We start from the raw sequence: 14,368 nt of genomic DNA on the forward strand, positions 1-14,368 counted from the left end.
CGACAATCTGCCACACGACACGCGGTCCTGAGCAATAACAACAAATAACTGACTAAGAAGTGCCCACAGCACATATGCATCGGGGAGATCATGTACTGGACGGCCGCTCTCCTGGACAGAATAGCCTGACTGCCTGACCCTAAGATGGTGGCGAAATTGAGACCATAAACCGGCAAAGCGCTCCTCTGAACAATAGCACAAGGAGCAATACCAGCAATGTGGAAAACACACACAGAACACCCGGAGCATAACTGCATACGCTGTACCCACTAGACCCAAGGATATACACTGAGCAGATCTGTTTACAGGGGTCCCAGTAGCGGCCACAGCACCAAGATCTCTGGGATGCCTGACACCGAGATGGCCGCTCAGCAGGGCAGTAATGCCTGACCCAAGTAATGCCTGGCCCATCGAGCACACACACAGACCTAACACTGCCCACAACAATCTGCAATGGGAGCAATCATCTAGGATATACATTCACAAAGGAGGAAGTAGAGGACAAACAGAGAGAAGCCTCTAGAGGAGCAGCAAATAACGGTTATGTCTGATAAACTGCAAAGTCTCTCCTAGCAACAGGAATGGCTCCTTTCCTCTCCCAGTAAGGTCAAGACTGTACAGGGGCCACCCACCGACACAATGCCACATGAACTACTTTCCAACAAGAAGCGCAGACCAAGACCGTGAAAAACAGGCCTTCTGACCCAGAGGCCTGACCCTTAAAGGGCGGATCCGAATCCTGCACCTATCACTCCTTAAGCTGACCAATGCCCTCGACCCCACTCACCTCCTCCACTGCCCCATCGTCACTCTAAGTATGCCAATAGCGAATCAGCGACACATAGACCCCTAGAAACGAAAGGTTCAACACACTCCAACCGCTCACACCTCGTGATACCTGTCCCCAATAAGGTGGCTCCAGGCCATATATTTGATCTTACCGCATGTTGAAGCACCCGACTCCCTCCCCTCCCCCACCAAGGAAACACAACAAACCTATCCCTTAGAGATGGATCCTCCTGCCCACTAAGACACATTGCCATATGCCATGCCAACCTACAGCAATCACTCCACACCCAATTACCTAAAACCACATGGCCCAAACTCCTTCTCTATCAGTTTCAGCCCCCCAACCTCTCACAGAAAGCAAAAAGGAACTTCAAACACAGACTGATCAGACAACACCCAGAAACACTATTCGGAGACATAGATCACTGCTCCTCCAAAGGACAGATAAAAATGGATCTCATTTTCCACACAGAAAGACCTGAAAACTATAACGCCATTCTCAGATGACAACTCCACATATCCAAAACAACTAACGCCCCCTACAGCTGCAAACTGACGTTCTCAAAACCGAACCGCCCTATGCGGAGAGGTAACACCGCAGCGACCATAAACTCCAACGGCACAGTCCTGATTCAAGCCAGCAACGACAACCTAGATACATTTGACTCCCTCTTCGCCTTGGTATGAAATGCCCCCTCTCACTCACATCCCCCCACCTGTCCTATATCACTGGCCCTGGACAGCATGACATGACAGGAGAGGCCTCAACCCGACCACACGTCATATGCCAACATTTCCCCCCTTGAAAACAACCGCTCCTATAGCCTCCTCGGACAAAACACGCACAATACACTCCTCCTCTACAATGCTAACCGAAGGAACGCCGCGAGCAAGGCTCTCCCACCCCATGCAGACTGCCACCTACACCCCCGCGCAGCTTCTTCACTAACAAACAACGAACATCCCCAACGACCTCTCGTACCACTCGCAAGAGAACAAGGAAACCCCGCCACAATCCGCACGACCCACCACACCCCAAGCCCACGCCCCCTCACAGAGCCAATACTGACAACACAAAAAAACGAAAGGCAGCACAACATTGACAAACTACCTCCTTCCCTGGACGACCCCGGGCACAACACCCCCATCTCTGTGGAGATGGCACATCGTCTCGCCCTGCTAGAAACCCAGTTAGAAACCATAATCATGGGCCTTAACGAAATCACAATGAACCTTGCCACACTCCGAAAGCCCAATCAAAGCCCTCACCAGACTCCCACCTGCCCCAGCACCACACAACAAAAGCCTTCCAAGACTCAGCGCCCTAGCTGGATCTCAACCCCACTCGTGAACCAGACACAAAGACGCCTAAGAACAAAAGCTGCAATGTCCACAAGCGATTCTTGCCTCCTCATTCGACACTTCCGTCACCCCAAACGCCAAGATACAGGTGATCACGGGACTCAGAAGAGACCACTCCCCGCCAAGTCCTTAAGATTCACTGCTGTCCTCACCAACATCCCCATGGCCCCCCTAATGAAGAAACCCAAAAAAGAAGCAACCCCCATTAATTGCATGCTCATAAACTGCAGGTCAGCCACCAAACATGTAAGAGAGCAAGCAGAATCAATCCCCACCCATAACATAGACATCGTGTTCATCACCGAGACGTGGCTAAACGATTTCTCTTCACCAATCTTGGATATCCTGGTGCCCCCAGGCTTTGCAATCATTAACAAAGACAGAAAAGACCAAAGAGGAGGTGGTATAGCAATCATGCACAAGGACAGCATCTCCATAACGGAAACCGACACCTTTAACTACAACACCTTTGAATGCATAACTGCCAACAACAAGACAAGAGACAAAAAAACACTTCACTGTCATCTCCTCTACCATTTACCAGGCAACTACACCACATTCGGAGACCACATATCAGACCTGATTGCACGCTGCTCACTCAGACTCAATCAACTAAATTCTAGGTGACCTCAACCTACGCTGGAACGAAGAAAACAACACGCTAATCCAAACCCTGAATGAGCTCCTTCGCACCAACAACCTTAGCCAACACTGCTCAGAGGAAACTCATGAAAGAGGAGCAATCCTAGATGCTATTATTGCCCAACAAGACACAGTCACGATAAACCACATGCTGCTCGTTGACTGGTCCAACCACCACATCAAACTATTCCACATCAACCAAATGAGCAGATACCAATCCCCCATGCATGGTCCCCCCCAAATGAGCGAGAAATCTAATTCAGATTCCCTTGGCTGACCAAAAGAAAAAGATAAGCTCTCTCCTTTCCATCCCCACTTAGGATCTCTCCACCACAAAACTCACCTCCCACTACAACACATATCTATGACTTCCATTCTGGAGCAACTAGCCCCGTTGAAACTAAAAAGAGCAAGGAAGACTCCATCTAGGTCCTGGTTCAACACAGACATTAATGGTGAACGAAGACAACTAAAAGCCTCAGAAAGAAGCTGGCGGAACAACGCGTCCAAAATCCTTCATGAGCAACTCAAATCAGTTCGCAGGAAGTACAACAAACACATAAAGAACGAAAAAAACACTTTTTTTCTGCAGCACTCTAGACAACGCTCAAAATAGGCCCAAAGAACTTTTCAACCTCATTAGGCAGCAAACCTCCAAGCCCTCTACATCCTCAGGTCAGGCCTCCAAAGTTTTTAACGACAAAATCACCAAGATCGAGCTCTCGCTGGATGACAACCACAGCCGCCCCGGCAAGATCCCATCACCATGGATGGATAATTTCACACCCAAGCAACCCAAAACCCTGGAAGTCCTTCAACTCCATTCCCGAAGCGGAGATAGTCAAACTAATCTCCGCTGCAAAACCGTCATCCCACGTCCTAGATCCTATACCCGCCCAACTGGCCAAAAAGCTTAAACTCTCCCTAGCCCTGCTCTGGAGCATGATCATAAATAGCTCTCTAAAAACGGGAGACATACCAAACTGCCTGAAAGTCGGCCAAGTCCCGCCATTACTGAAAAAAACAGGCCTGGACACCAACGATCTGAATAACTTCCGACCTGTCTCCAATCTCCTCCTGCTATCCAAAATCCTAGAACGGTGCGTTCTCTTACAACTGACTCAGCACATAGACAACATCAACCTACTAGACCCCCATCAATCAGGTTTCAGAAAAGGCTGCAGCACTGAGACCACCATCCTCAACGTCATAGACGATATCCACAAGTAACTAGATACAGACCAATGTTGCCTCCTCATTCTCCTAGACTTATCGGCAGCCTTCGACACAGTTGACCATAATCGACTCATCAAGGTCCTCCAAGAAAGGGTAGGCATAGATGAGGTGGTTCTACTCTGGTTCTCCTCCTTCCTCCACAACGGCACCCAAAGAATAAAAATCAAATACTTCTTGTCCGACTTGCACCCCATCAGCAGGGGTGTCCCCCAAGGATCAGTACTTTCCCAGCAACTTTTTAACATCTACATGGAACCCCTCACCAACATAATCAAAAAAGCCAACATCCCCTTTAACCTCTATGCAGACAACACCCAATCTATCTCGAAACCTCCTCCATCAAGGACATTCAGAGACTCAACGACACTTTAAGAGAAGTTCAACACTGGCTATCAATAACTCATCTAAAACTCAACCAAGACAAAACTGAAATCCTCCTCATTTCCAAAAAGGAAGAGAACCCCCAAATCCTAGAATGGCTAAAAGCTCTTGATGCTCTCAACAGCAATCTCACCCTAGCTGACTCGGTTAAATCGTTGGGAATCACCCCAGACCGAACACTTGACATGGCAAAACACATCAAGAACTCCGCAAAGAGCGCCTTCCTCAACTTGAAACTACTCTACAAAATATAAAACCCTTCATCCCACTCACGGACCACAAGCAAGCGACTCAATCGCTGGTGGTGTCAAGACTCGGCAATGGGAATACAGTCCTCATAGACTCAGCAAAATTCCACTTAGCTCCCCTCAGAACAACCCTCAATGCAGCAGCCAGAATGGTCACTGGAATTAAGAAATATCATCAAATCTCACCCGCACTCAGAGAACTAAAATGGCTCCCGGCTGAAATGCGTGCCAGCTTCAGAACTGCTGCCTCACGAAAAAAAGCCCTACACACAGAGAAACCAAACTACCTGGTCTCCAAACTCAAAAAGGCGGCCAGACAAGGAACCTCAGGAGCACCAACATCCTACTCCTCATCCCTCTGAAATCACGCAGACAAAAAAACGCAGCCGGGTCTTTCGCTGGAAATGCACTCAAAATCTGGAACTCCATTCCTGTCCCTATCGGGACGACCCCCTCCTTTGTATAATTCAAAAGACAGCTCACAGACCTCTTCCTCAATCGTTCTCTCCCGTACCAATAGCTACCGTCCTCAAGCCAAAGCACACCGCAGTGCACTATTAGTGGGACATTAAGTCTTCTACCTCATACGCCTCCACGACCCCTGACTTTATCCCGCCTCCCCGCAGGAGGCTGAGTTGAAGTCAACAGACACACAACAGGAATACTACCAGACGTCCATGAATTAACGATCTACCTCACGCTGAGACTGTTAAAACGCCCTGAGCAAGCATATATACTTTTTGCCAGACGGTATGACTCTAACGTGACAAATGTTGTAAAGCGCTCCGATACCTTCGGGACTGGTCAGCGCTTTATAAAAACCCTAAAATAAATAAATTAAAATAAATAAATAAAATAAAACAGATGGTGGAAAGGTTATTTTAAAAACTCAAGCCTAATGTAACAATACTTTTCAGGTATTCGGGTGGAAACGGGACACTTTTTAAAAAGAATTCTAGGGTGCCAAAGCAATATTTAGAGACGGCTTTCATTTGTTGAATGAAAGACTTCTTCATCCCCCCAACTTACAAAATTTCTAACAAAAGCCCACAGGGTTTTGCCCCTCCAACCTAAGAGAATATCTTTTTTTACTCTTCAACCTTAGAAAATATGCCTCTATCCTAGCATGGACTACAGACAGGAAGAGTGCTGGACTGGAGTTGTGATACATATGTACCATCTACCCTAAACAAAATCTGAATGTCGTCCGCATACAGGAATGACTGTAACCCAAAGAAAAATACAAGTGCAGCAAAGAACCCACAGAAATATTAAAAAGAGAGCAGTTTGGGTGGAGGCCGGTGGAACTAACCGTACTGAAAATGCAGATTGAAGTGAATCAACATAGCGAGTGCCATCAGACAAGGACAAGTGCCAGTGATGAACTGCATAACACCTGCCCATTTGTGCTACTTTGGACTCAATACCAAGATGCAGTTGGAGTGTGTATACCACCAAGTAGAGATTCCCCCAATAATGACTATCTAGGGCTGCCTGAACTTCCACTGTGCATTCCGAGTCAGGCTTCTGTTGTAGAACACGCACACCCGAGGAAAATTCGCAACACAACATAAATGTGTAGAACTTGATATTTCCACATGTATAACTGTTGATCTCCAATGAGAAAAGCACACAAGCTCATCAACTAGTATCAAGCACACTTTTTAAACAGAGTTGCGGAACAGAAACTATCCCCTCCTTTTAAGGTCTTGTGGCGTTTACAGTGCGTAAGCGCTGTCTCGCCGAGACCTATTGTTAGCGAGTCTGCTTCCCAGGAGCTGGCTGCGCGCATCTTGCAAAAGGCGATCGTAGCGTGCTGCGCGCGCGAGAACGCGCTCGGCGTGGCCATTTCCTGTCTCCTGGGAAGCGCAAACATACACAGGCACACCTCCCCCTGCACGCATGCGCACACACAGAGACACACATACACGAGCGCACATACACGCATGCACACATACAGAGACTTCCCCCCCACCCCCTCGCACACAGAGACACACACACAAGCGCACATACAGAGACTCCCCCCGCCGTCGCACACAGAGACACACACACATACAGACACCCCCCGCCGTCGCACACATACACACACACACGCGCGCACACATACACACACACACGCGCGCACACATACACACACACGCGCGCGCACACACATACACACACGAGCGCCCCCCCGCACCTCTCCCCGAGCCCCACTCACTGGCACTCCGGACTTCTGCAGCCTCCGTGGGGCTCTCCCTCGGGCATGGGAGCCCCGTGTCACCGCTGCTCCTTTCGCCAGGCACTCCGTGGGCGCGGGCTTCACAAAACGGAAGTCCCGCCCCACGATAGGTTTCGTTTTGCGCGCACATGTCTTGTTTTTCCCCGTCATCACTGCCAGGAATGTACTTTCACTCTGCCTTACAATGCTGGTGCCTGCGACGGCTCGTAGCCACAGTCCATTATATTTTGAAAAATCCACACCCCACAGTGACTACGTGAGAACAAAGTCACATATCAAACGCAGAGAGAGAAAATATTAACGATGTAGAAAAAAACATTTTCCACCTCGTCCGATGACTAGATAGTTGTCATTTGCTAAAAAGCATAGGCATCGAAAAGCAGAACATGTTGATTTTTTTAGAATGCGTATTTTGTCGATACATGTATGTAGCGTTCAAACCCCATTGTGGGGCACCTACTTTAATTTCCAAATGAGTAACGTGCTATAAAACCGACGGAGGAAGTTCGATACAAAAAATAACATTAAAAAAAATGTTATGGAGCCCGATTTTCCAACAGTTATTTCCGTAGTGGAGCTAGCAGTGAAAAAAAACAAAACCAAGCATTGCCGATGACTATAGAGGCCACCTTCACAGCTGTGTGGTGTGAATTTAAAAAGACGGGCAACGGGTACTATTTACTGTAAACTAGGCATGGCCTCCTACTTAACAGAGTACAGCTGCCTTTGTTGATGCAATTAATACGAGTCTGGAACTTTGTGGTTAAATGATAGACGCAGTATTGTTTGAGGTAAACATCACCGACGTCAATTTGAGCTTCGCCTAGAAGTTTCTCAGCTATTTTTTAAAGGCACGTTTTTTTTAACCAATATATACGGGACTCTTAGCACAGGGAGGAATACGTCATCATATGAGTACATAAAGACACTGAGCACATACAAATGCGCACAGACAAGGGCCCTCCTTCACAGGTAATAACTAGCATACAGGCTAAAGGCCAGAAGTACTATGAACTAGTCACAAAATACAAGTCGCAATTTGAGACCAGTATTTTTACGACGAGTATGGTGCAAACCAGTTTGTGTACTGCGTGCGCCTCAGTGAGCAGCACAGCGAGGGGAGGCTGCGTGCGCCTCAGTGAGCAGCACAGTGAGGGGAGGCTGCGTGCGCCTCAGTGAGCAGCACAGTGAGGGGAGGCCTCAGTGAGCAGCAGGAGGACCCTGAGAGGCCTTGTGCGCCGTCCCTCAATACTGGTTGCTATTGCGTCCCGTTGCTAAGTTAACACATTTTTTTTTGGCCTGTACTGCTGGGCAAGCCTCGGGGCAGAACTCGTAACAGCACTTTTTGAAGCTCTTGTGTGATGACTGCATGCTAGACTGAATTTAAAGACAATACCTGACCCTCTCACCCTGCACCCCAGCGACCCCAGCCTGCCAGTGGGGTACCTTATCAATGTGGGATGTGCAACAAAAAAGCAGGGGTATGAGGGCTGGGGTGGGAGATTGCCCAGAGTGAGATGGGCTGATTACAACAAGCTGTAGAATATACGCCTCCCTGTTCATCAGAAGTGAAATATTTTGATCCAAACATTACCAGCACAGCTATACAATTCAAAAGGCGCGTGCTTTAATTGAAATCAAAGAAAAATGAAAACAAATGAGAGTGATAGTCTGTGGGAGCAGAGGTGATCAAAAAACGTACAATTATTAAAACACATTCCTCTAGAGACAGGGAACAAGACAGATTCTTAGTGTCAACAAACCTTGTAGCATCGTTACTGTGTGAAAATGATGGGACAAGCACTGGTAACAGGCCAGAACCCGCTTTCATCAGAAGCGAGGACTCCAAGCTTTGAAGCAGACCAGCTCTACTTTTTCATTTTAAGTGGTGCCCATCCATGGGTAGGTAGTATGCCAGAACCCCCCTGCCCCCTTTTACACCAATACAGACTTTGCTAAATATTTCATGCAACACATTGTCATATACAATGCCAATAACTCAAACTTTAATGCTGCGAGACCTATTGCATTGCAAATGCTTGTTTAGGCGTGTAATCCAACTAACATTCACACAGGACCACTACTTACAGTTTCCCCTTTCAAATCCATTCCCATCATTCTATCCATACTCTAAACTCCACTAAACACATAAGAAATAAAGAGCACAAACCTAACACAACCAATGCACATAGGAAAGGAAAAGAGAATCTACTAAAAATTAACCTCTGATCTCTAAACTCTATGAACAGTGCTTCACCGTCACGTCAGGGGTAATAAGCGCTATATAAATACAATTTACAACTACAATTATACAAAGTTAGGCATGACTATTTTAAACTGCAGGTCGTATCCATATCTGTTGAGGTATTATCTGCCTAGTGTATGCGTGTGGAGGCCAATTATTTTTCTGGCCAATAATTATTAATTTTATAATAATTAATTCATGAGTTTTCATAATGCATCAGGAATCACCTGGGATTTGAATCTGTGAGCTGTAGGTTGCGTATAGATCTCAGCATAGGCTAATTTTACCAGTAAATGTTCAATACCAAAGTCTAGAAAGACTCAGTCTATTTCTCAGCAGACTAGATGACAAATCTAACAGTTTAGACTAAAATTTACGTTACACAGACTCTTAGGTGCATAATCAGAACTCCTCACCCAGCTAGAAGGCATCACAGAACCTACAGGCATTGCTGAAATCTTTCTTTAGTCAAGATGCTCATTTTTTTAATGCTTAAAAGAAAGCATTAATCCGATGGTATGGGGGCTTCAGAAAACAGTTCCTTACATTTTGCAGTGGACACATTTCCCCAACAGCTCCACAATCCCCTCCAAAGAGGTCCTTGTCAGATTTATGGAGATTTCTTTTTTAGCAGGGCGGTAATTACAGGAATGAAAGCTCAGCGAGATTGCCAGGGAAGAGTGGCTGGGATGCCAGTGACAAATGGCGAACTGATAGGGCGAGCGAGGAGCCGGCCGACAGGCTGGAGAACAGGTCAATACCGCGCTGTCACGCCACCATTTGATAAACATAATTAATCTATTACTCACCTGGCGTCATCGTTCATCGTGCTGTGGTCGATTGGGGCCATGAAGCTCACCAGTTTACTGTGCACATGGTACCTGCATGCAGCAAGGAGGAGAAAAGTAGCCATTACTGACATGGAGGAGACATGCACAAAATTGTGGAGCGGAGAGTCGGCATAAAAGACATTTCAACCAACTTGAGATCTATTAATGCACTTAAAAGCAAAAGAAAATGGATCTAAGCATGTATCACTGATGATTAGCTGTTAACATTTCCATTTACCTTTTTTTCACAGATTTACAAAAACGTTTGCTTGTATTGAACAGATGAAGAGTTTTGTGGTTAATGTGGGGCTGATGGTTAGCTCTCTGGCATGCAGTGATCTCTCTGAGGTGTGACTAAACAAGAACCTGCATTACAGTAACACGCATGGTAGCGACGGGGGCGTGGCTAAGCACGCAATGGCGACGGACGCTACTAGGTAGAGCTCCGTAAACAGCTCCCCTTCCCTGAGCCATTTCTCCGGTATTTTTCCCTGTGGCCGCCCGAAATTGGAAGCGGACCACTCCGGAGCCCACTGCGGCACTCTGGGCGGACTTTCGGTCCCGGACGCCGACGGGGCCGACCCCGACCTCTCCTGCAGCCCTCCTGCGGGACTGAGCGCCACCTGGCCGGCGGAGCGACCAGGGGGGACCGCGGCTTGGGCCTAGCGTGCAGGCCCAAAAGGACTGACTGCACCGCACTGCCTGAGACCCGCGGGCCGCCCACTGCCCCGCCGGTAGAACACACAGGAGGTCCGGAGGCCACCCCGCATAGCTGCGGGACATCCGGGGCGGCACTGGTCGGACTGCGGAGCAGGCGCTCCCCGCCCATGCTGCGGCCTCCACACGCCTGCAGCCCCGGATAGAGGTGAGGCACACCCGGGCCCCCACTTGACACGCCCGCAGCAGCAGGGAGCGACCCAGGAGAGACACGGGGAGTGGCGGGAGCCCCGGCCGGACGGAGGTGAGGCACACCCGGGCCCCCACTTGGTAAACCCGCAGCAGCTGGGAGGCGGGGCACGACCCTGGAGAGGCACGGGGAGTGGCGGGAGCCCGGGCAGACAACAGCCCCCCCCCGGGACACCACACCGCAGCGAGCCCACCAACCTCTCACAGGCACTGAGGAGTCGACGTGGAGCAGCCGCCCCCAGGCCCGACACTGAGGACTTGAGCCCCCGGCCTGGGAGTCGCGCCGAGGACGGAACGGCTGCCCCCCCCCACACCGGGGACGCACGGAGAGACCCTTGTCACCTCCTGCCTGGAGGAAAACGGGGCACACGTGTTGGGAAGATCTGGCCTGGAAAGGTGACGCCCAGACCCCACGGGCGCACTCGCTGCACACGCCGCCCCGGCCTCCGCCACTACCGGACCGACGGAATTCAGCCTAAGGGTGGTGGGGCGTGGACCCCCCCAGCCGCGACGACGACAGCCCTGCTTGAAGAGGCGACTGCTGACCTCTGACCCCCCGCCCAGGAGAGAAGCGCGTCCGGAGGTGCCACCACCGAAGTGGGCGACGACCCTGCTGGACAGACACCATCTGCACATGTCCGGGGGAGTGCGGACACGCACCGGGACGGGTGGGGACCCGTCAAAGGGAAAAACCGACAAACTGCTACACAAAATGGCCGCTGACCAATTGGCCGCGAGACTGGACAGCGTGCTGGCGGCAGTGGAACGCATGGAACAATCGCTCCAGCAGACCAGAACCTCTCTTGAGTCCAAAATAGACGGAGTCGCTGTGGACCTGACCCTCCTGCGAGACGACCACAGGAAATTATCCGATCGGACCAAGACCCTGGAAGGCGCAGTGAAGGAGATAGAACCCAAGGTCGCCCAGACGGACAGACAGGTGCAGGATCTCCTGAACAGAGTGGAGTTCCTGGAAGACAGGGCTGAGGACGCGGAAGGGAGGGCGAGACGCAACAACGTCCGACTCGTGGGGGTCCCTGAAAAATGGGAGGGGAACCACCCAGAGCGGCATGTGGAAGACTGGCTCCGGACCCTGCTGCCCGAGGGCTCGCTATCTCCCCATTTCGTTGTGGAACGCGCTCACCGAGTGCCGACAAGGCCCTATGCCACTGGCGCCAACCCGAGACCACTGATCTTCAGGATCTTGAACTATAGAGACAGGGACACGGTGCTGCGGGAAGCTCGACGTCTGGGAGACATACGTATCGAAAATGCGACAATCATGTTCTTTCCAGACTATACCGTCCAAGTCCAACGCCAGAGGCATGACTTCATGGAAGTGAAGCGGAGACTACGCACCGCAGGCCTCAAGTACTCCCTACTTTTTCCCGCCAAGCTGAGAGTGGTGGCGGGGGACAACACCTACTTCTTCGGCACCCCCGAGGAGGTCAGTGAGTGGCTTGACGGGGGCACGGACGCAGCACCTAAACACTCCTGTGGGGGTGGGCCGAGACCCAGGCTGCGCGGGCCTCGGCGCCGCCGTAGGCCGAGAACCCAACAGTCCCAGCACCAGGAGGAAGGGCCGCGCCACTCTCCCCCGGTCGACCAGATGCTCCGGGAACAGCGAGACGCACTCCGGAAGGTTTCCCAGCTGAGTGACCCACCCTCACAAGAGATGGTCTTAGACGACGGCCAACGGACGATACCAAGTGATGACGACGAGGCCATCTACGGGATCCCGAACTCACAGATCTCCGTCGACCTGCCTGATGTAACGCCACAAACCTCTGACCTGATTCACTGATTCCGAGGGTGAAGTTTGCGATGGTTAGGCCTTGGAGGGGGGAGGCCGGCAGTGGCCGAATGGACGATGGAGTGCGGCTGACACCTGCTACTGCTGGGGATGTCTCCCTCCCCCCCCTGCCTGCCGTTTGAACAGTGGACACCTGGAACTGTGAGTACTGCCCTTGTGGCGCGGGTGGTTGATGGGGTGGGTCATGGGGGGGTTGCCACTCGACATACACCCAGCACTGATCGCCCCGTGGGCGGGTCTGGGCGAGAAGGGGTTCCTTCCGGCGGAGGCCCGCGGCCCGTGGCACGGGACACTCTGCCCCACACCTGCAGAGACTCACACTGCTGAGACCACACACAAACAGAGTCCTTTTGAGCATCGGAGCACGGACGGCGGCCGCCAACGCCCGGCGCTGCTAGGCTCAGGGAGGGGATATGCTCTCCCTCACTAACTACATATCCTCCTTGCCGAGACTGTGCTTGGCGCACACTGCCCCTTAGACGAGTAAGGTTGTTTCTCTCACTTGAGAGCATGGACGGTGGCCCGTTTTGCCACTGCCCTTTTGGTATTTTAGTGGGATACGCCCGCTGTTGGTTATTGTTATACATTGTTTTTCCTCACCCTAATGTCTTCCCGAACATTGTTGAGTGTCCTGAGGGGGGGGGAAACGGGAGAAATGGGGGAACGGCTGTGGGAGCGCCTGGCGGAGCTGCTGTTCGTAGAACTGTTGGGGGGGAGTGTAGGCTGCCAGTATGACTGCGATAAAGCTGTGTACCTGGAACATTAGAGGCATGCACACACCTGCGCGTAGGTATCAAATATACTCCTACCTGAAGAGACAACATGTGCAGGTCGCACTCCTGCAAGAAACACATCTGAGTGGGACAGAGGTGGATGCGCTGCGGCGAAGATGGAGGGGACAATTGTATGCCACTGATTACTCCTCGTTTGCCCGCGGAGCGCTATTGTGGGTGAAACCGGGCACTCCCTTCACAATGTCCGAGATACACACAGACCCCGAGGGGAGGTATGTCCTGGTAAAGGGCCGCATGGACGGGCAACCAGTAGTCCTGGCGTCCATATACGCTCCCAACACTGATCAGGGTACCTTCCTGGCGCGCGTCTCAGAGAAACTGGCACCTTGGCATGGAGTCCCGTGGATACTGGGAGGCGACTATAATATGGTACTGGACCCTGCGAGGGACCGCTCGGTCCCGCCCAGGCCAGAGGCAGCATCCCTGGGGGCCACAAGGGCACTCACGCAGTGGGCAACACAATGGGACCTGAAAGATGCTTGGCGCGCGCACAACCCAGACGCTAGGGTGTATTCATATTACTCAGGGGCACACACGCTACATGTCCGCCTTGACAGGTACATGGTATCAACGGAACTATTGCCACACGTTACTGACTCCCAATACCTAGGCCGGACACATTCGGACCACAACCCTCACACCCTGCACGTGGCTTGGGACCGCCCGCACCCACCCATCCCTACATGGCGGCTACAGCCTGCTTTGCTATTAGACGGCCCCTTTAGGGACTCCCTGCAGGCCTGCGCAGCGCAATACTTCGAGGATAACTCGGGCACAGCGTCCTCCCCGAGAGTGGAGTGGGACGCCTTTAAAGTGGTGGTGCGGGGGCACTGCCTGAGCACTCAGGGAAACATACAGAAAAAGTTGGAGGCGGAACTGCGCAGGGTGGAGGCGGACTTAC

At 51.2% G+C, this 14,368-nt stretch overlaps 1 protein-coding gene across 1 annotated transcript in view; it reads right to left on the reverse strand.

Moving 5' to 3' along the window:
• AATF (apoptosis antagonizing transcription factor) overlaps positions 1-14,368 on the reverse strand; it is a 509,083-nt gene that overhangs the window by 88,877 nt on the left and 405,838 nt on the right. The window contains exon 11 of the mRNA XM_078683573.1: positions 9,934-10,005. Coding sequence (XP_078539699.1) covers positions 9,934-10,005 — 72 coding nt within the window. The remainder of the gene's footprint in view (positions 1-9,933; positions 10,006-14,368) is intronic.

The sequence above is a fragment of the Lissotriton helveticus genome, chromosome 3_1 (genome assembly GCF_964261635.1).
Source record: "Lissotriton helveticus chromosome 3_1, aLisHel1.1, whole genome shotgun sequence".
In the NCBI taxonomy this organism is placed as follows: Eukaryota; Metazoa; Chordata; class Amphibia; order Caudata; family Salamandridae; genus Lissotriton; species Lissotriton helveticus.